The sequence below is a fragment of the Globicephala melas genome, chromosome 6, assembly GCF_963455315.2.
Source record: "Globicephala melas chromosome 6, mGloMel1.2, whole genome shotgun sequence".
NCBI classification, from domain to species: domain Eukaryota; kingdom Metazoa; phylum Chordata; class Mammalia; order Artiodactyla; family Delphinidae; genus Globicephala; species Globicephala melas.
Window position 1 is genome coordinate 34,207,971 of NC_083319.1, and position 21,758 is coordinate 34,229,728.

The 21,758-nt window shown below is 51.1% G+C and overlaps 1 protein-coding gene, 1 long non-coding RNA gene and 1 pseudogene across 4 annotated transcripts in view; 1 reads left to right on the top strand and 2 right to left on the bottom strand.

Moving 5' to 3' along the window:
- LOC132597473 (uncharacterized) overlaps positions 1–21,758 on the top strand; it is a 65,467-nt gene that overhangs the window by 17,826 nt on the left and 25,883 nt on the right. The window lies entirely within an intron of this gene.
- On the bottom strand, positions 3,320–3,713 carry LOC115838668 (ribosomal protein eL22-like 1 pseudogene; annotated as a pseudogene).
- FOXE1 (forkhead box E1) lies at positions 11,445–13,823 on the bottom strand. Its single transcript, XM_030829798.3, has one exon. The coding sequence runs from the start codon at positions 13,821–13,823 to the stop codon at positions 12,702–12,704; it is 1,122 nt and encodes a 373-aa protein (XP_030685658.1). The 3' UTR covers positions 11,445–12,701.

Sequence of the window (21,758 nt, forward strand, 5' to 3'; positions counted from 1 at the left end):
CCTCTCTTGTTGTGGAGCACAGGCTCCAGACACGCAGGCTCAGTAGTTGTGGCGCACGGGCCCAGTTGCTCCGCGGCATGTGGGATCCTCCCAGACCAGGGCTTGAACCCGTGTCCCCTGCATCGGCAGGCAGATTCTCAACCACGGCGCCACCAGGGAAGCCCCAATTCTGTCCTTTTTAAGACCTGATTCCTCAGCTTTCCCTTCTGTTCTGTGAACCTCTCCATCTGTTTTTTCAACTGTGTTTGGACATCCCTCCAGAATGGGGAGTTTTTTATTGCCTGAGCCAGCCAGTATCACCCTTGTCTACCTCTGACTCTTTGAAGCTGCTTCCTTTTATTGACTGAAGTCTGTTGCTACACGGCTTTGATGCTATCAGTGTGCCCCCTTGCAGCATCTCTGTCCTGGAGACTACTCAGGGACTTGAAGAAAGGACATTGTGCTGCAGTCTGACTTTCTTCAGGCTACACAAGCCTAATTCTTCCAAGTGGTCCTCCCAGGACACAGGCTGCAGCCCCTTCCCCATCCTGATTGTCTTCTCATGATACATTCCAGTTGATCAATGTCCCTCAAAAAATGTGAAGCTCAGGGCCAATCCAGACACCCTGAACAGGGCAAAGTCAGGCGGGGCCATCACCTCCTTGCTCTGAGCGCTCTACTTCTTTTAATACAGTCTCCAAGTTCATTATTTTGGCAGCTTCATGACACTCCTGACTCATAGTGAGCATAGTATTGGCTAAGCTGTCTTCACACATGCTGCTACCCATCCTGGATTTCCTGGCTGACGCATGTGCTGTTGGTTTGTTTTTAACTCACAGCCCTGCTTAAAAACATGGCCAATCTTGCCTAAGTTTTCCATGGCACAGTCCGAAATATCTTGCCATGGCGTCATGTAGTTTCTGGATTCCCCTTGGAATCTAAATAATCCAGAAGAAGGGAGTGTTAGGAAACACTGCCTTTCTCTCAAACAGCACCCAGACCCAGCGTGGAACAGAAGTCATGGATGTAATTCTGAGAAAAGCCCAGCCCAGACTGGGGTTGGCTGAGGTCTCCAAAGGTAAGCCTCTCGCTTAAGGTTGTAACATGTGTTACTCATTTCCTTTTGGGAGCAATTAATTCTAATCTTAATGTCAGACTTAAAGGCCAAAAGAAAGTAGGTTGAATCTGCATTTATTGACACTGTACATATTCATTGTTCCAAAGGCTGCAGGGTGGACTCGGATATTGTGAAACTTGGCTGGGCAAGCAGGGGTCCTAAGGATAGGCCTAGGCTCCTTGGGGGCAGCTCTCCTGGCCCTCCTTCCCTTTGTCATCTCAAGGGGGCTCCCCAGTCTCTTTGCTTCCTCTGAATGTCAGGAGTGCACAAGAAAAAAAAACGGACTTCCCTGGCAGTCCAGTGGTTAAGACTCCGTGCTCCCAATGCAAGGGGGCATGAGTTGGGGAACTAAAATCCCACATGCCGCATGTTGAAGCCAAAAAAAAAGGAGTGCACAAGGCTGGGGGGATCCCCAGGCTTCAGAGTCCCCTCAACAAGTCTAGGCTGACCTAGCAGAAGTATTCAAATCTTCCACCCCAAGGGGAAGAGGCATTCGTATATGTGTGCGTATGTGTGTCTTCCAGTTGAGGTGGGGCAGCCTGGCTGGAGACTATAGTGGAAGTGAGAGTGCTTCCCATGTACCAGTTATCTACTGCATAACAAATTATCCCAAAGCTTAGGGGCTTAAAATCATAACATTTCTGATCTCAGTTTCTCTGGTCCTCTGCTTCAGGGTATCTCACAAGCCTGCAGTCATCTCAAAATGTGATTGGGAAGGATTCGCTTCCTAGCTCATTCACGTAGTTTCTGGCAGGTTTAGTTCTTATAGGCTGTTGGACTAAGATCTCAGTTCCTCATGAGTCCCTTGGTTCCTCACCATCTTGGTCTCTCCGTACTGCATCTTACAACATGGCAGCCTGCTTCATTAGAGCACATAAGAGAGTGAGTGCCAGCAAGACGGAAGTCACAGTGTCTTGTAACCTAATCATGGAAGGGACATCTTATAACTTTTCCCATATCCTGTTTATTAGCAGCAAGTCACTAGACTCAGTGGGAGGGGCTTACACAGGCTGTGAATACCAGGAGGGATGATCGCTGGAAGCCGTAGTGTGAGACCCTGTGGGGCAGGTGGGAGGGACAGGTGGGGTGTGAGGCACATCAGGCCTGGGATAACCGTCAGCTGTCTAGAAGGTGAACCTAATAGGTTGTGGACGGAGGGCAGGGACTTGGGGACCCAGGCTATGTCTGAGAACTCTGGGTCTGAGCAGCCTGTAAGATTGGGCCCAGATCTGGGTGTGTACTAATCCTAACCCCCCTGGACCCAGGCTGAGTAACCAAGGTGGGGGTTGGCTCTCATACTTCGTACTACCAAGCCACTTTCCTAGGTCTGCATGCTGTGAGCACCCACTACTGCAGGCAAGGCACCGTGCCAGGCACAGCATTAAAGTGCTGTGGGTATCCATTCATTTGTAATAATTCACACAGTGTAACCTCAAGAGCACTGGGTCAGAGCCTGGTGTCCCAAGTCTAGTGTGGGCTCCATCGAAATTGCTGGTGACCCCTCTTTGGGCCACCTCCATGCTATAGCTCCCCATGCTATAAACACTATTGCAGTAAAACTTCCCCCATTTCACTTCACCCCCAATCACTTTGAGGTTGTTTTGAGAACTTCATGAGATAAAGACACGGAAGGGCTTGGAAATAAACTATCACACTACAGTTTACAGAAACTTTCATATTATGCTATTCCATTCTCATGTTTGTGTTCAGGGGAGGGGGACTCAGATTCACCAAAGGTTATGCCAAAGGGACACCAGAGTCCATCTGAAAACCCCCAGGCACACACATGTACCCAGTGTATAGATGGGACTGCCAAAGGCAAGGGACTCATTCAAGGTCACACACAAAGTTGGTGGCTGTGGAGGGGTGAGGCCCCGAATCTTCTTCTTTTTTTTAATTTTAAATATTTTATTATCTAAAGTTATACCCAAAATTGTGCTTCATTTTTTCCTATACTACACTATACACTTTAACTCGAGGACATTTTAAAAAGCAATACATTTCAGAAATCCTGGAAAAAATTCTACCAGCTATAAGTTATTTAAATATTGCTTATAGAAAGTATTAGAACCATGTAAACAGCATACACCTAAAGAGATGAACGCTTAACATGAGTACAGTGTTTTTCATTCACTGATAATCTAAGGGTCAATTTCTAGATGTTTCTTTGTCTTGTATGCTTCATTTGTTTTATCAGCAAGCAAAGGCCTATAAGGGATGGCTTCACTGCCCCTCAGACTCAGATCCACCTTCATCTTGACTAATCTGGAAGTAACGAAGTTCGTAAGTCTCCTCATCAGATGCAACCCCGAGCTGATCACCAAGATTATTCTTTTTAAGGTATTTCTTGGTAAGATATTTCAAATACCTTTTAGAGAATCGTTCCTCAGAAACAACCATGATTTTATTCTTGAAGGCTTTAATGTGAACAACATTCCCAAGATTTCCAGTTTTTCCTGGAAAAACTTTAACTTTCTCAACGTAGAAACTGTTCAGAATTTCCAGAATCAAAAATTCCATCTTCTCCTGGATGAGTAAGATCCAAACTAAACTTCCAGGCTCACTTCTTAGGCCTCTTATCTTTCTCCGGCACCATCTTGAAGGCCGGCCGTGCAATCAGAGAGCAGCCCTGAGTCTTTTGACTTCTAGCCTAGTGCTTCCGTGAACCAGGAGCCGCATGATGCAAAGTGTTATCACCTAGAAGCTCTGGTGCCCAACTGCCTGGTTTCAAACTGCTCCTACCATTTCTTATACTTCATGGTCACTATCTCCGAGGGGATTTTGTGGAGACTGAAAAGCACTAGGTAGTGCCTGCCCTGCCAGCTCACTGAATGTTAGCCATTGTGCCTGGTATCACAGAGGGAAGACACTGTTGCACCCATGTTATTGCTGGGGAAGTTTAGGCTGAGACTTGCCCTGGTACCAGAGCCAGGGCTTGAACCAGTGCTTTTCTCACGAAGGCAGGCAGCCTCTCAGAAAATAGGAAAGTACCAAACAATGTTCAGATTTGACCATTACTGACAGTATATCAGACTCCAGGTTCATTTTGTGCATTTGTGTGTAGCCTACAGGGAGTAGTGGGGGCACAGCCCAGGTTTCCTGAGGATGGATTCAGGAGGGAATCTTCAAAATGAGACCTGAAAGACCCTTGCTGAGAAGTGAGGTGTCTACCAGGGCGCATAACTCTCCGGCCAGCCAACCTTGCAGTAGCGTTTCGGGAAAGTCGTTTATGTTCATTATAGTTTGGGATTTGGGTGGAAAGCCTGTTTCAGTTCTGGGGTTTCGCTCTCCTATCAGGCCGCTGCAGGCCCGGACGGGCCCCTGCTGGAAGGAAGTCAGCCCTCCTCCCACCAAGGAGGAAGGGCCCTCCCGCCTGTGGTCGGTGCATTGTACTTGCTGGATTCCAGGCTGTCAGTCTCATGGAGAGCTCTGGGGATGCTTAGCCTGCAGATTGTTTTGTTAGGTTTCTCCTACAACTAATTTGGAAATTACCCAGCTACCCACAGCCTCTCCCAGGTGTTCTGCAAACTACGGGCTTGCTCCTGCAGCTTTCACCTTGGTGGGACCAATGCTGGCTGAAGCTGGGAGGGTCAGGGTGGGGTGATAGGAGGGTGAAAAGAGGCCCACAATGGTAGAGCTCGTTTTAAGCAACAGCCAGTCCCCTTCAGCTTTGGCACTAACCATCCTACTTGGTAGGATCTGACGCAAGCAGATCCACACACTTTGCAGACATTATCTTTAAGCCTCACACGCCCTGTGGAGGTAAGTCAGGGCCGTGTGGAGGATCCACCCTACTTAGAGGCCCAAAGAGACAGGATTTCCCCAGAGCAGCAGTCAAAACCAACACGCAAGTCTCCTGATCCCCATATCCAGGAAGGAAAAATCCTCACGTTTGATTCATTTTGCTGTGAACTTTGTTACACCTGGGTTGAATCCCTCTCAGGCAAAGGTCTGTGACCTTGAGCTTGTCCTCTTTTCTTGGACCTCAGTTTTCTCATCTGAAAAAAAAAATACACCTGAAACCTGCTACTTCCCAGGGCAGTTGTGAAGATCCAAAGGACAGCATATGTGGAAGCGCTTGGTACACCCTGAACACAGCCTCTCGGGTAACGTCAGGGTTACCTTAGTCAGCTGTGCCACGGCTGAGCCACTTGAAGCTGGGGAAGAGCAATGGTGTGGTGAGAGCCCTGGACAAGGGCCTAAGATGTTAGCTCACTGTACAACCGTTACCTTCTCTGGTCCTTGGTTTTTCCTTCTATAAAACAAGGGTGGGACTAGATAACCTTTCAGCTGTATTTTTTTTTTTAATAAGAATTGCAAAGGAAATCTCAAAGGGAAAACCAAGAATCAATTTTTTCCTGCCCCATAAGGGTCACCTTTATTAGTTAGGATGCATTTGGCTGCAAGTAACCAGAGCCCAAAGAAAAGGGGCTTAAACTTAGAGGACATTTGTTATCGCCCACAGGTATAAAGAATGGTTCCAGGGTTGGTTTTTTCAGCAGCTCATTGATATCATCAGGCCCCCAGGTTATTCCCACCTTTTGGCTCTGCCATCCTCAGCAGGTTGGCTTGTTCTCTTAGGCTGGTACCCTCCGAGCCCAACATGTCTGTCACACTTCCAGGAGTCACACTCTAACAACATTAAGAGGAAGAAAATGGCTATTTCTCTCCCACTGTCTCTTTAAGAACAAAGAACTATTTCCCAGAAGCCCTGAGCAGACTTTTCTGGACATCTCATTGGCCTGGAAAGTATCCTGTGCCTGTTTCTCAATAATCACTGGCAAGAGTGATGGAATCATCACCACGTTTACCTTAGACAAGTCCAGATTGAGCCGGTGGATACTCCAAGGGGTAAGACTTCCCCTAAAACACATGACCAACTGCAACCTGAACAAAATCAGGGTCTTGTGAGCAGAGAAGAAGGGGGGGAAAATGGCTGGGTAGACAACTAGCAGTCTGGCACAACTTCTTCTTGAATATGCCAGAGAGGGTATTGCTTTACTTCTGTCCAGAGTTGTCCACTATATGGCTGTCCTCAAGATGCTCCATCTGAGCTCTACCATCAAGACCCCTGTGCCCAGTCCCCATGATAAGACATTGTTCTTTCTTTTGAGCACGGGTGCAGGAAAAATGTGGGCACAGCCCACTTCACACAAGGTTAATTATGAAGCTTTGATGAAATTTAGGATAAAAGGGAAGTGTTACATGGGAGGGGGACATTTTGAAAGTGCTCATATTAAGTATAATTTTCTCATAGTGTAAGAAACCCTTCACGGGGCTGCTCACGAACATGCCATGCTCCTAATCTCACTCCCCTGTCGTGAGGTCTGGACCTCTGCGAGAGAGTGACATGATCTGTTGATGTTTGAGCTGAATCACACATTGGCTGCTGTGGGGAATGACTGAGTAGAGCAGTGGAGGGAGCAGGGAGCCCCGTTAGGAGGCTGATGCTGTGATCCAGGAGAGAGATGATGGGGCCTCCTACTGGGTTGGTGGCCTTAGACGTGCAAGATGGGGTTAGGGGGTTCCTAGAGAGGTAATGGTCAGAGCAAATTCATGGTGACAGGAACACACAGGGGTGTCTGGGAACAGCAAGTGGGGTGTTGGCTGGAGCCTAGATGTGTAGGAAGGGCAACTATGGGAGATGAGGCTGGGAAGAGGGTTGGCATGAGGATAATGGAGGGTCCCAAGTGCCAGGTGAGGAGTTTGGGCTTTCTGTTGCAGACAGCAGGGAGCCTGCTCCCATAGGACTGGAGCTCAGCTTCAGGAAGTGAGGCTGGCAGTGGGGGCAGAATGGAGGGAGGAGGCAGGAGCATCCATGGGGAGGGCTCGGCCAGCCGCTTGGGGTTGAGAGCAGAGGCAAGAGTTAGGCTCTATGAGGCTGTGCTTCTCACACGTTATCTCTGGTTGTTGAGTGCCTCCACGCCTGAAAAAATCATAGCTGGGGCTCTGCTCTGCCCACACTCCTGGGAGAAGCTGCTCCAGGTTCTCAGATAGTGAGATAAGCTGGTGCTCTGCACCAGGGCTGAGATCCACCCTGATTCCGCCTCTCAATCCCTTCCTCACCCTGGGAGGGGCTGACAGTTGATCCCCAGGGCCTCTCTGACTACATGCTTCTGCACCAGGTTAACCCTTCTGGGCTGAGCTGGAAATTTGAGCCTCAGCTGTCAGAAGAGGGGTTGTGAGGCTGGCAGAGGGGCATGGGGAGCTCCATAGGGAGCAGTCATCCTTTCCACCCCAGGAGCTCTGCAAAGGCTGGCTTTGGCCTCGGCCTGGAAAGAAGACGCTGGAAGGAGGGTAGGGACAGGCACCAAACTTGTTAAAGACCTCCTATCCTTACTGCACCCAAGGTGTTGGCCCTGCTTTTCCTTTAGTTCACTGCTCAGTTTGGGCTGAAAAGCACTAGTCACACTGCTTTCCCTTTGGGTGGTTCTAAGCTATTTATTTAACTGATCCCAGGCTCAGTTTACCCATCCATACAATGGAGGGCCCTCCCACAGCTGCACTCCTTCCCCCTCCCTCAACCCCCACCTTCACCACCCGCCCCCTGTCTGATTACTTCCATTTCCACACTGCCTTTTATGAGGGTGATAATCAAATGCAGTCTCCCTTGAGGGAGGCGTAAGTTCTAGCCAGGCTTGGACACTATGCGATGTTGGGTAAGTCCTGTGCCCCTTTAGCTCTATAGAAGCTCTATACGCACGCATGGTATTCCTATTTATTCCTATTATTGAAAACTCGTGTGAGCACTGAGATGAGAGTCCTGGTTCTTCCACTGAGTGGCTGTGTGATCCTGGGAAGAGAGCCCAGTCTGGTACATGCTCCTTATCATCAGGGCCTTTTTTCCCCCGGTTGTCCTGTCATGCCAACCCCCACCCAGGAGTCCGCACTTCTCAAGAGCAGGGTGAGCACAGAGACCACATTCTCCAGGAAGGTGTGGATGTTTGGGGTGGGGGAGGATGCATTAGGATGCCCAGGATCATACGAGGGGTACTTAAATGCTCTACTGGAGGATCCTTCAGCCCAGATGGACTCAGAGGTGGGGGCCTCTTCCTGCTGAGAAGAGAGCTTTATTTTTCTCCTGAACTCCAACAAGCCCAGACTTGGGGTTGAAGTTGCCAAGTTTCATCCGTACTTGGGGAAATGACTGCTGCTTACGGAGGGCACAGAGACCAGAACCCAAGGTCCCCACAGTGGCTCAGCAGGGAGTCAGGAGTTTGGGTTCCTGCTCTGGCTCTGACAGTCCAGCTTTCAAGATGGTTTCAGATACACTCTCAGTGAATGTCATTGTCATGGTCACCTATCAGACAGGGAACATGAGGTGAGATGCATTCCAAGGGTTAGGATTCCAAGACTGTAAAGCACACCCAAGGAAGGAGGTGAAGGGCTGCACCCTAGCCATCTCTTCTCTCTGCAGCCATCTCTGGTTGGGGTTCTTGCTGAGAAACAGGAGCCTTCTGGAAGTTATTCTGGGGTCTCTGATTTCAACAACATAACACATCCCCCACCCCCACCCCGCTTCTCTAAAGCTCTGCCTCTCTGCCCAGGGTATATGAATCGCTTGAGGTCTTGTTGAATTGCAGATTCTGGTTCAGTAGATCTGGGTAGAGCCTGAGAGTCTGCATTTCTAGCAAGCTCTCAGGGGATACCCATGCAGCTAGTCTGTGGCCCACACTTAGAGCTTCAAGGCCTCAGGGCCTTAATGTCTTGTGCAAAACAGCAGGGAGGGCAAGCCTCCTGCTCTCAGCTTCTCTACTGGCGCTTGGAGAAGTGCATCCTGGATTTAAATGACCAAAAAATGGGAGTTTGTGAGGGTGAAAGGGGACCTGCCACCCAGCTTTGTAGATGGTGAAACTGAGGCCTACGCAGTGCAGGAAGAAGCTTGTTCAAGACCTCACAGCATTTTAGTGACAGAGTTGAGACTCAGGCCTCTTGCAAAGGAAAAACAAAAACGAAAACTAGAAAAGATACTCACTGAGGTGTTTGCTGTGCTTTCTCTGGGCGAACTATGGGTTCCTTTGATTCTTCTTTCTAAGTTGTATTTTTTGTTTGTTTTTACAATGAACGTGTACCAATTTTTTAATAAGAAAAAAATTAATTTTGAAAAAATTCTCACAGAGTTCTTAGTAAATGAGATTATGTTTATGAACGTGCTGGATGAACTCTAACTACGTACAGCAGCTTCAAGTCAAGGGTGTGTAATTCAGCCCAAACCCTCCTGAATTCCTTTCAGCGAGGTTACCCTCACTCTGGCGCACGAATCACCGCGATGAAGAGGAAGGCCAATGCCGTCACCAACCGCCGCAAGCCGATTCCTACTCCCACTTGGCCTCAGCTGTGGGAACTCTTCCCCCAAAGCTCTGGCCGCAGGAATCTTTCCCCTTAAACTGGGGAAGAAATTTCCCTAATCCGTTTTCGTAGTAAACGACCTCGGGCCAAGTCTGCTTTTGTTGCTGGTTTCCTAAGCTTAATTGCGAGCAAAGTTAATTTGAAAGAAAATGTTACAGCTCTGGGGCGAATTCTAACGAGCCTTGGGCAATTAGGGAGGAACGCATCTAATTACTCACAGACCTGGGGCGGCGGGGTGGGGGGGCGTGCAGGGCTCAGAGAGGGGCAAAAGATTTCTCTGGATTCAAGATAGGAAGAAAAAAAAAGAGAAACGCACCTCCGGTCTCTGAACCCCTAGACGGGGAGCCGGGGAGGTTCTATTTCACAGTTGGGGATTCGGAGAGTTGGATTGTCCCAAGACGCAGCAGTGAATGTTCTCAATGTCCTAGAGCCACGCGGACTGGAGGGCCCGCCCGGCCCGGCTGTGGATGAAGGGCGGCGCTCCCTCGCCTGCGCAGCGTCCTTTCTGGCTCGGCCGGGTGGCGCACTAGCTTTGGGTGTCGCCGGCCAGCAGGAGGCCGAGAAGGGCCTCTCTTCAACACCTCGAGGGTCTCGCTGTCTCTCCTGGCTCCTGCTGTATACCCAGTTCCCTCCTCGCAGCGTCCTCTCTCTCAGGGCACAGACCCTGGTCGATCTCACCTGTCGTCCCAGTTGACAAGGAGAGTTGGGGGCGAAGACGCGTGCGCTTTCCCTCCCTGTCTTTCTTGTTCCCCCGGCTTTACCGCGACGCTCCAGGAGACTTCCGGATAAGGCGGCGCTTAAATGTTAAAACCTTCTTCCCTCCTGTGCCCAGCGCTTTACAGTTTACAAAGCGTTTCTATCCCTCTTAACTCGTTTAACTTTAGGTGGACTCTGAGGGAGGGGTCACAAATTCCCATTCACAAATGAGGACACTAGGGAAAGGACTGGATTAACGTTAATGGCGCTGTCAAAGCATTGGACTTGGTAATTAAAACACGGAGAAAGGCTCAACCGCTGCATTAACTGGGCGCATAGACTGCCCTTTTCCAGCCCCAATCCCCCTGCCAGGCTTTAGGAAGACAAGGACAAAACCCCTGGGTGGAGGGCTTTCAATTTCTGGCCAGTGCCAACGAGGCAAGGCATCTTGATTTCTGCCTGGGAGAGCCATACTGTCTAGCTGCACACGGAGAACCTTTGAATTTCAACCTGCAAGGATCCATACAGAGATAAGGGAGGCCTAACACCTAGATTTTTCCAGGGTCACAGGGCTGGGTCTGAAATCTGGACCCACTGGCAATAGGGTCAGTGCTGCAGCTGCCCCCTCCTCCAGGTGGTCATCTACCACCATCAAAGTCAAGAAGGACGAACATCTAGACCTGTACCGTCTAACACAGTAGCCATCAGCCACACACTACTACTGTGCACTTGGCTGTGGCTAGTCCAAACAGATGACCTGTAAGTGTAAAATACACTCTAGATTTTAAAGACTTGGTATGAAAAAAGTAAAATATCTCAACAATTTTTATATCGATTATATGTTGAAATGATAGTTTGGACATTAAATTGGGTTAAATACAACATATTATTAGTTAATCTCACCTGTTTTTTTAAAATTAATGCAGCTACCAGAAAAATTTTAATTACACAGGCAGCTTACATTATATTTCTATTGGGCAGCACTTATTTAGACAAATACCCGTCTGGACTGAATCACATTCACATGTCTTTGTGAACAGGATAGTGCAATCCCCAGAATTAAAAATAAAAATTACCAGTGGTTTTCAGTCTTCTTTCTCACCCCCCCCCCCACTCTTCCCTAGCAAATTAACTCTGCAGAAAGAGGCTGCATTTCTCTTGTCAGAACTCACTTGCTCAAAGATCTTTATTAAAACAGTTCACCTGAACACTCAGGTTTATCTGAAAGCTGCACACCGAGCCTCTGAAATATTTAATGCTAGAAACTTTTGCTACAGAATCGAAACTTACAAGATTTCTCAAGAGAAAGGTGGGGAAATGGTTGGATTTTTTTTTTTCTTTCTGATTTTGGTCAGCTTGTTGCTTGAAACAAATAAAGGATACAAAGCAAAGTTAAACACCAGTTTCTTTCTAAAGCTTACTTAACTGATGGCCCCAATTAATTTTTCTCTTTACTTTTTGCATGAGGAGGCTGCCAAGTTTCGGCAGAGGGTACCAGGGATGGAAGAGCCAGCCCAACAAAATGAAAACTGTCATCAACAGGCTCCCTCGAGTCCTGTCACCTCTTTGAATTTTAGTTCACCCATTGGGTCCCAGGCTGCTTGATGAAAAGAAAGCGTGGGCAATGGACAAATGTATTTCTACCTGCCTCGATGGAAAACCGCACTTAGGACCCAGCAGTAAGAGCTGCCAAGTGATCAGCACATCATGCTCGAAAGATTCAAGAAATTGTGATATAACCGGTGCCTGGAGCTAATCCAGAGATGCTTGCCATGAGCTCTGTTTCCATTCCTTGGAATAGGGTTAGGCCCTGGGTGGCCCACCCATGCTGCCAGATATGCAACAACCATGATGGGCGCTCAAAGATCATATGGGGGACGGTTGAATTCTGCAGACCTCTTGTATTATAGATGGGAAAACTGGGGGTGTGAGTGATGGAACTGGGTTACACTGTGGCGCTGGGGCACCGTCCAGACTCAGAGCCAGGTCTGCAGTTCTCAGAAGCAGGGAAAAGCAGCCCCTGGTCAAGCGAAGCAGAGATCTTTCCCATTAAAAAAAATGGTTACCTCTTTTGCAAATTTGTCCTCACCTTAACTAGGAAGACACTATCGGAGCCTTTTATTTGTAATAACGTAGTCAAAGGCACAAGAGATGGAACTGTGTAAAAAGACCCGGGTTTTGGTAAGTACGGGGAAGAGTGAAGTCATGTGATTCTCCACAATTCCCTTAGACTCTGGTGTAGACACTACGTTGTGCCTCCTTTAGAGCCAAGGACCCTCCCCGTCAGAATGTCAGAAAGGCACGACCTTTGGAGCCTCGCCTCAGTGAGGGTCCATTGTCTCAGTCCGTGGGCCGAGGATGCCTCTCCCCACTTCCTCCCATTTTCAAAGCGAACCGGTGTGTACACGGTGCACAGGGAGTATGCGCCTGAACCTCCGGCTCGGTCCCTCCCATGTGGCTTTCAACTCGATCCTCTCTCCAGTCCTGTCCTCAGGTTTCGTGAATACTTAGTTCGTAAAGACAGTCGAGGTATCTATGAATTTTCGCCTGTATGCTCGGCTCACATGGCGGACACAAACCGATCCGCTCCGCCTGGATAGGCAGCCGCATGGCGAGCGTGGTAGGCGCCTCCACTGCCCCCTCCGAGCTGCCCACCAGGATTGTAGCAGGGCCCCAGTGCTCCGAACTGGCCGGGAGATGTGCGCCCATAGAAGTCCACTGCAGTCTCGACGCCGCCACTGCTGCCACCCGCGGGGGGCGAAGCGGGCCCGGCCAACCGGCCAGCCGCTGCGAAGAGGGCGCTACCGGCCCCTTGCGAGTACGCGCCGTCTGCGCCCGCATAGGCGGCCGCATAGGCGGAAGTGTTGGCAGGTCGGGCGACGGCGCAGCCGGAGGGCTGGTAAGCGGTGGTAGTGGCAGAGGCGCCGGCCGAGGCAAAGGCGCAGGAACCGGAGGGCCCTGACGGCGCGGGGCCCAGTTCTGGGCTGAGCGGCCGCTCAGGCACCAGGCTGAAGACGCGGCATGGGCCTGGGGACGCAGCCGGGTAGTAGACCGGGGGCGGCGCGGCGAGCGACGGCGGGGCATAGCCTGCATAGACAGCGCCCGGGTAAGGCGGGCGCGCATTGGGCACCCCGCCCGGGAAGATGGCGGCAGCGGCGGCGGCGGCGGCAGCAGCAGCAGCGGCGGCCGCGTCGTGCATGTAAGCCGGGTAAGTGGAGAGGTCAGAGCGCTTGAAGCGCTTGCGGCGGCGCAGGAAGCTGCCGCTCTCGAACATGTCCTCGGCGTTGGGGTCGAGTGCCCAGTAGTTGCCTTTGCCCGGGCGGCCGGCCTCGCGCGGGATCTTGAGGAAGCAGTCGTTGAGTGTGAGGTTGTGGCGGATGCTGTTCTGCCACTTTTTGGGGTTGTCGCGGTAGAAGGGGAAACGCTCGGTGATGAACTTGTAGATGCCGCCCAGCGTGAGGCGGCGCTCCGGTGCGTGCGCGATGGCCATGGCAATGAGCGCAATATAGCTGTAGGGCGGCTTCCCACGCTGCAGGGGGCGCTTCCGCCGCCGCCCGCCAGCGCCGCGACCCGCGGCCTCTGCCGGGACCCCGGCCCCCGCCTCACCGCGCTCCTCCTTCACGGCCGCCAGCGCCTCCGGCTGCGGCGGCGGCGGCGGTGGCGGCCCGCTCTCCGCCGTCATGGCGCAGCCGTCCCGCGTCCCTGGGGCGTCCCCGCTGCCTGCTGCTGTCGAGGGGCTGGGAGCTGCGGGGCCCGGGACGCAGGGTAACGGGAACCGACGCTGGGGCCCTCTTTAGAAAGCTCAGGGTGTCCTCGCAGCTGGCACCGGGAGCACAGCTTTCGTGGCAGGGGCGCGCAGGAGCTTTGGCGCCCGTAGTTTCCGGGCTGGCTCAGTGCGGACAGAGGCTCAAGAGTGTCCCGCCCACCGACGGCTCTGCTCGTGTTCTGGAGCTCGAAGCCAGGCGCCAGCAGCGACGTTGGGACCCGGACGAGGCTCCTGTCGCGGGCTGAAGGGTCCTTTGCGCGCTGGTGCCAGGAGGTCACGGGGTCTGGAATTGGTCCTGGGCTGGGGCGCCTGCATCAGTTCTGGGCTTCCTGCTGATCTGAGGATAACCGTCGAGGTCCTGAGCGCAGAGGAGGCTGCGGGCACCAAGGTCTGAAACGAGAGCAGTTAGTGCAGGCGTGGGGACACTCTGGTGGGGGCCGCCTAGGCGGCGCCCCTGTGGCCGGGGCCGCCGAAGGCGCGGAGGGCAAGGAGGCGAGGCAAGGCGACGGCGGCGAGGTTGCAGCGCGGGCCAGGCGGGGTGGCCGGCGACTGTTCCTCTCCGCAGGGTTGGCCTCAAGCCGCCAAGACCGCTGGCAAGGCGCTTCCTTGCACACACCCGGACCGGCTCCTCCCTCCGCGGGTTTCTCCTCCTTAAAGGCGCCAGGAAGCTTGGGGCGGTGCCCATTCCCTGCCCGCCCCCCGACTGCCCGCCCCCTGGGCCTCGGCGCACCTCCCCAGGTAGGAGATGCTGTGGCGGCGCGGCGGGTACACCACACGGTCTGAGCATGGAAGTCCCTTGGAGGTCTCCTGGGCCGGTCCTCTCTGCGCGCCGACGGGGAGACTGAGGTCGGGAGAGGCCAGGAACTGTCTCTGGAGACCTCGGCGCCCGAACTCAGCGCTTCGGGACTTTACCAGCCTCTATAGAAGGCTGGGACCCGCAGGTGAAAGGAAGGGCTCGCCTCACCTTTTTTGGCTGGAGAGGGTGAGAATTGGCTGAGGGGCGCTTGGTTCTTGAGGGTGGGGGACGAGGAAGGGAGAAGATGCTCCAGGTGACTGGCTTCCAAGGTCTTTCAAGGATGATTTATTTTCAAACCCCAACTCAAGGCTGTCCTGCCCATCCAGTCCCTCATCCTTCAGGCAGGATTCCTAGGTCCGATAGAGGAGGTGACTTGCCACGGTTCCACCGCGACTTCGCAGTTTAGCCGAACCTCACACCTGCCTGCGTCTCTGGTGGGAGTGCGTTTCCTCGACATGTACCAGAGGTAGCCACTTTCCCTCGGTGGGTTCCGGGTTCCTCCACTGTACCGAGGTTTTGTATCTCAATTGCTGATATTTAGGGAAAGGCCGCAACACGTCTCCCCCCCGCCCTCCAATCTTTTATCTTTGGGTGGCTCGGGACCCCTCTCTATATGATGTGGAGTGACTCACAGCTTAAAGAGGATGGAGGCTAGGCTTCTGCCTCTCGCAGCAACCTTCTCCTCCAGTTCGCCCAGCCAGGAAGGCTCCAAGTGGCTCCCAAGACCTCCGGGGGCAGCCGAGCAGCCCCTTCCCGCAGCGGGACGGAGGGCTTCGAGAGGTGGGGGCCGGGGTTGGCGGTGCTCTGGGTAGGCGAGTCTCCCGGGGAAGGGGCGGGCAGACGGGACCCGTCCGCTTCGCGGGTGTCCAGTTTCGGAGTTCGTTTCCCGCCAGCTCCCTAAGCCCTGATTCGGCCTCGCTCAAGACCGCCTGCGGCGGCGGCCCCGCAGGTCTGGGTTCGCAGGGACACCCTGGGCCTGTCCCTTCCTGGTCACAAGCCCTAAATTTTCTCCTCTGAGAACTGGGGGCGGGAAAGCATGTGCGGATCTCAGGGGTTTCAGGCTCCGGCCGAGACGCAGCTTTCCGCGGGGCTGCGGGTGGAGGGCTGGGCGGAGAGAGCCGCGAGAGTGCGGGCGGCGGCCTTCAGGGGCTTTAGTCGCGTTCTTCGTGGAGATGAGCTCCGGGCAGGTTCAGCCCCACCAAGCATTGGGCAACTGCCTTCGGAAGAAAGAGGCAAAGAGTTCAGATCCTCGCTCCGGCGACCCGGGTGTGGAAGCAAATTGAACGGTTTGCATGAAGACCTTCCTCGGCGGATTCATGCTCGAAAGGCGCGAGAGGCTTTTCACTCGCTCAGAAACCTCCCAGCTTCCTTCTTCCAAAGTAACGAAGCTACGAAAATCCAGGTTGCATCCTGTTACGTTTTTTCAAAGGGAAAAAAATGTTTAACATTTTAACCAGATACATTATAGCAATCTTTTAATACTGGAGTTTGTGGTTCTCTGTATTTCCAAGATTCAGATTTCCAAATGTTAAATTTTGGACCACCATCCTAACGTGAATCCATAAATCAAATAATGTGATTCTGTAGTTCTAAGATTCCATGACCAGAAGTCTAAATTATTTGACTGTGATTATATTCCTATGACTTTAAGCTTCTGGTCAGAGTGTAAAAGAGTATTCCCCATATCTTAAGATGCTGGGAGTAAGATTTTGTGCCTGAAAATATGATGTCACTACTGGGAGTTGTAGCTTCTCTAGGTTTTAGATATTATTGCAGCTCTAACATATAACTTAATTTGAGTTCCTGTCTAGGAATGTCTGATTGGAAGATTTGGGTCCTATAAATCCACATCTCTCTTCTTATTTAATTCTAAAATATTAGTTCTAGATCCACTATTTTATAACTCAAATAATCTAATAATTCTTATAATATTTGTGACCATATGCTGTAATGACTTTATGATAGAGACTTTTAAGCTCAAATTACTATGGTTAGAAACCTCCATGTCTCATGATATTTTGATCCTCATTGTTCTGTGACTGTGGACCCATTCTAGAAAACTGATTCCTTTTTCTCAAACTTTGCGGCTACTGAGCTACACCTGTGCAACAGACCAAGCCTTAGCATCCTGAGATTAGATTTATAAAGATTATGATTCTGAGATTTTCATGAACAAAGGATCCTAAAACTTTTATTCCATAAATGTTTTATTCTAATAACACATTTCAAAATTCTGTACTTTGAAGATTCTATGAATCCATGATGTAAAATTTGAATTAAACGATTTGAGTGAACTGGGACAATTCACCCGTTTGGATCAAAACTATACATAAAGATCCCCTCGGTGCCAGGCCATTTCCTCCATTTCCTCTCACCCAGTCTTCCCCTCTTCTCTGGTGCAGTGCTCCTTAACGTGTTTAGGGGTAACAGACCCCACTGAGAACCATTTGAAAGCTGTGGCGTGGGTCCCAGTCCCTTGGAAATCAGTCTTCTAGTCCAGCAGGGGTGGGTTGGTGTTGATGTAGGCGGGTGCTGGGTGATTTCCATCCTCTTTGTAGCCGCCTTCAGCCCTGCATGTATCCCCAGCACCTTTTGGAAAAACCTGTCCCCTCACAGGCTATTTTATGTTAAATTTGGGGGGCAGGGGAGGAGTGCTGGTGATCTGTAGAAGATACTGGTAGCTCTTTCCCTAACTGCTTTACTGAGTTTTGAAGTGCCCTCAGAGGGTTTCGTAAATATGAAGGAGGGGATCCGAGGAGTCATGGAAAATTCCTCCATATCTCTTGACCCAGATGCCCCTTCATGCAGATGCAGAGGTAACCTGCTCTTCTCCTTAAGGAAATCTTGGAAATTCAAGCTGGAAGGAAACTAGGCCCAGATTGCCGAAGGGGCTTGCTTAAAGTCTTGCAGAGGAGGTTCTACACTGAAAGGGAAACTCAGGAAATTCAGGCTTCTTACCTCCTGGCCCTGAAGCCTCTCTGTCTTTTTTTTTTTTTTAACATATTTATTGGAGTATAATTGCTTTACAATGGTGTGTTAGTTTCTGCTTTACAACAAAGTGAATCACTTATACATATACATATGTTCCTATATCTCTTCCCTCTTGCGTCTCCCTCCCTCCCACCCTCCGTATCCCACCCCTCTAGGTGGGCACAAACCACCGAGCTGATCTCCCTGTGCCATGTGGCTGCTTCCTACTAGCTATCCACCCTACGCTTGGTAGTGTATATATGTCCATGGCACTCTTTCACTTTATCACAGCTTATCCTTCCCCCTCCCCATATCCTCAAGTCCATGCTCTAGTAGGTCTGTGTCTTTATTCCTGTCCTACCCCTAGGCTCTTCATGACATTTTTTTTTTTAGATTCCATATATATGTGTTAGCATACCGTATTTGTTTTTCTCCTTCTGACTTACTTCACTCTGTATGACAGACTCTAGGTCCATCCACCTCACTACAAATAACTCAATTTCGTTTCTTTTTATGGCTGAGTAATATTCCATTGTATATATGTGCCACATCTTCTTTATCCATTCATCTGTTGATGGACACTTAGGTTGCTTCCATGTCCTGGCTATTGTAAACAGAGCTGCAATGAACATTTTGGTACATGACTTTTTTTTTTTTTTTTTTTTAATCTGGGATCTTCCCGGACCGGGGCACGAACCCACGTCCCCTGCATTGGCAGGCGGACTCTCAACCACTGCGCCACCAGGGAAGCCCTACATGACTCTTTTTGAATTACGGTTTTCTCAGGGTATATGCCCAGTAGTGGGATTGCTGGGTCGTATGGTAGTTCTATTTTTAGTTTTTTAAGGAACCTCCATACTGTTCTCCATAGTGGCTGTATCAATTTACATTCCCACCAACAGTGTAAGAGGGTTCCCTTTTCTCCACACCCTCTCCAGCATTTATTGTTTGTAGATTTTTTGATGATGGCCATCCTGACCGGTGTGAGATGATATCTCATTGTAGTTTTGATTTGCATTTCTCTAATGATTAACGATGTTGAGCATTCTTTCATGTGTTTGTTGGCAATCTGTATATCTTCTTTGGAGAAATGTCTATTTAGGTCTTCTGCCCATTTTTGGATTGGGTTGTTTGTTTTTTTTGTTATTGAGCTGCATGAGCTGCTTGTAAATTTTGGAGATTAATCCTTATCTTTGATAAAGGAGACAAGAATATACAGTGGAGAAAAGACAGCCTCTTCAATAAGTGGTGCTGGAAAAATGGACAGTTACATGTAAAAGAATGAAATTAAAACACTCCCTAACCCCATACACAAAAATAAATACAAAATGGATTAAAGACCTAAATGTAAGGCCAGACACTATAAAACTCTTAGAGGAAAACATAGGCAGAACACTCTGACATAAATCACAGCAAGATCCTTGTTAACCCACCTCCTAGATAAATGGAAATAAAAACAAAAATAAACAAATGGGACCTAATGAAACTTAAAAGCTTTTGCACAGCCAAGGAAACCATAAACAAGACGAAAAGACAACCCTCAGAATGGGAGAAAATATTTGCAAATGAAGCAACTGACAAAGGATTAATCGCCTCTCTGTCTTTTCCTGAGTTCTCTCAGAGCCTCACTTGTGCTTAAAGTCCTCCTTACAGTGAGACAATGGAAACTCCAGGCCCAGATGCTTGCGAATCAGATCTAAGAATCTCGGCACAGCCAGAACACAGTGACCTCTGTTTGGATTACTCTGGGGCAGTCAGTCAGGGTCAGTGGGCTGTATGGCCTCAGAGTGCCAAAAAGGAGGTCGGTCCTGTGTCACACACAGCCCAGCCGCTAGTCACAGCGGTGGTACGGAGTGAGAGCTCAGATTACAGCTAGCTCATTTACTGGCTCAGTTTCCCCATCTGTGAAGTGGGGGACTCCCTACCTGTCGCCCCCCGCTTCCAGGGAGTCAAGAAGATGGAGTGGGGTGCATCACCAACCCGTCATTATACTCTTGTCTTTTAAATTGTTTACAGGGTGAAACTTGGTTGTGAAAAAAGATAAGCTGCTGGGGAAAATTCAAGTCCTTCCCACTCATGTGCGGAAATGAGATGCCCCCCCTCAAAGAAGTAGTGGTTGATTAAAGTAAAATGCTTTCTGCCCGCCTAGAAGGGAGAATGTGTGTGGGGAGGGTATTCCAGTCTTCGAGTCTGCGTGGATGTGGCTTTTTTTCTGCTCCCACCGACGCGCAGGGACCCCGGAGCTTGGTCAGGGCAACACAGCTTCTAGCGCTTTCTTGCCATTGGTTCACTTAAATACTGTGAACAGAGAATTATCACCCCAGGACCAGGCAGAGAAACTGAGGCCCAGAGAGGGGATCCTTCTGCTTCCCATCACCCCACTTAGCTTGCACCCTGCCACCAGACTCCCGGCTCACCTCAGGGAAACTCCCAATCCCTGCCTCAGAGCCCTGTCCCAACACTGTTATCTCACCCCGGAATGGGTAGCTCAGGAAACTGCTGGGACATCCAGGAGCTCCGCGGCTGCGGCGAAAAGGGCAAGCCGACTCGGAGAGGATGCGGACTTGTCCCACCTTGCACAGCGAGCCCGGGTCCGAGCGGGCCTTGAGCCCGGGCCTTACCCCCGACCCCAGGTTAGCTTCTCGGCGCTTTCTCAGGCGCTCAGTGAGCGTTCCTGAGCCAAGGACTGAGGAACACAAGGTAAGATCCTAGCCCGCTCACACCGAGCGGGAGAGAGCGGACTGTTGGCAGTGGCCTCTCCTGGGAAAGCCGCGGTCCCTAGCGGAGTTGGTGAGAGCAGGACCCCGGGAATTCTCAGCGAGGCCAGCAAGTCGGTTAGATTCTAGGACCTGGGGGGCAGGAGCGGTCCTCTAGAATCATTGGGCCTCCTGGTTTCTTGGGTATTCCGAGCTCTATGCCCAGCCTTAGGACTCTGAGAAGCAGGGAAGATTGTGAATGTTCATTTCGGGCTGCAGAGTTCATGGTCTGCAAGACAATCTCAAAAGGGCCTCTGATTACTCCCTTTTCCCTCTCAAAGGGAAACACACTAGACTGGATTCTAGTACCGCGTGAGGTACAGGAAGAGACAGTGACTCGTCTCCCCTCCCCAGGCCAGGCTCCGCCCGGAGCCCCAGGCCTCTGATTCCAGTCCTTGACCCCTCCTCCTGCCCGGCACTGTGACCATCAGGGCACCTCGCCCCAAGCTCAGTCCAGGCTCCCGGGGTTGGGGCGGGGGTGCGGACAGGGGTGGTTAGAGCTTGGTACAGTGCCTCAGGCAGGTACCCAGCCCAGCTGGCTGATTGCTCAGTGCCCACAGTGCCAGGTGGGCAATAGCATGGGAGCCCGAAGACACTTGTCCTTGGACACACACGTGCGTGGGCGGCCCAGCTCTCCTCTGGTCTCCTTCCTTCGGGCTTTTTTGGCTTTCTTTCTCTGTTTTAGCCTGAGAGCGTGTATCTTTCTTAATCTCACCGTCTGCCCTTTTGCCTCCTTGGCCTGCATGTATCCTCCCTTTCTGGGCATGTATCCCCAGAGTCACTCGAAAAGAGAGCCTGCACACTTCAGCCAGGGTTGGGCTGCCCATATCAGCCTCTTCTGTCCTGGAGGATAGTGCAGACAGTGGCAGGGCTGGGACAGACGCAGCTTCACCCAGGAGGACCCTGGAGCGTGGGGGTCCTGATCCTCAGCCTTTCTGCCCAAGCACCTCTGAAGCGCTCAGCTCCCTCAGCTCTGCTGAGCCTGGCTGGGGAGGAGGGGAGCACAAGGTTACACACGCCAGCCTCCTGGACAAGTCTAAGGCTCCAGATAGTCCTCTCCAGCAGGGCACTCCCGCTGTCTGTCTCTGCACAAACCAGGCCACTTGGCTGTTCAAAGGCTCTCAATGCCTCTGCGTCCTCCAGGGCAAGATCAAGTACACTTTGCCTAGCCTGGCAGTTCGGGGCCCTTCGGACACAGTGCAGCCCCCTCCCACCCCTACTCTCTTCCTTGGTCTTCCCTGCCCCCAGCTTCAGAGGACTGCCCCCCCCCCACAAAGTCTTCTCCTTCTCTCACATAAGTTCTTGCCCTCAGCCTGGAAAAGCTGGAAA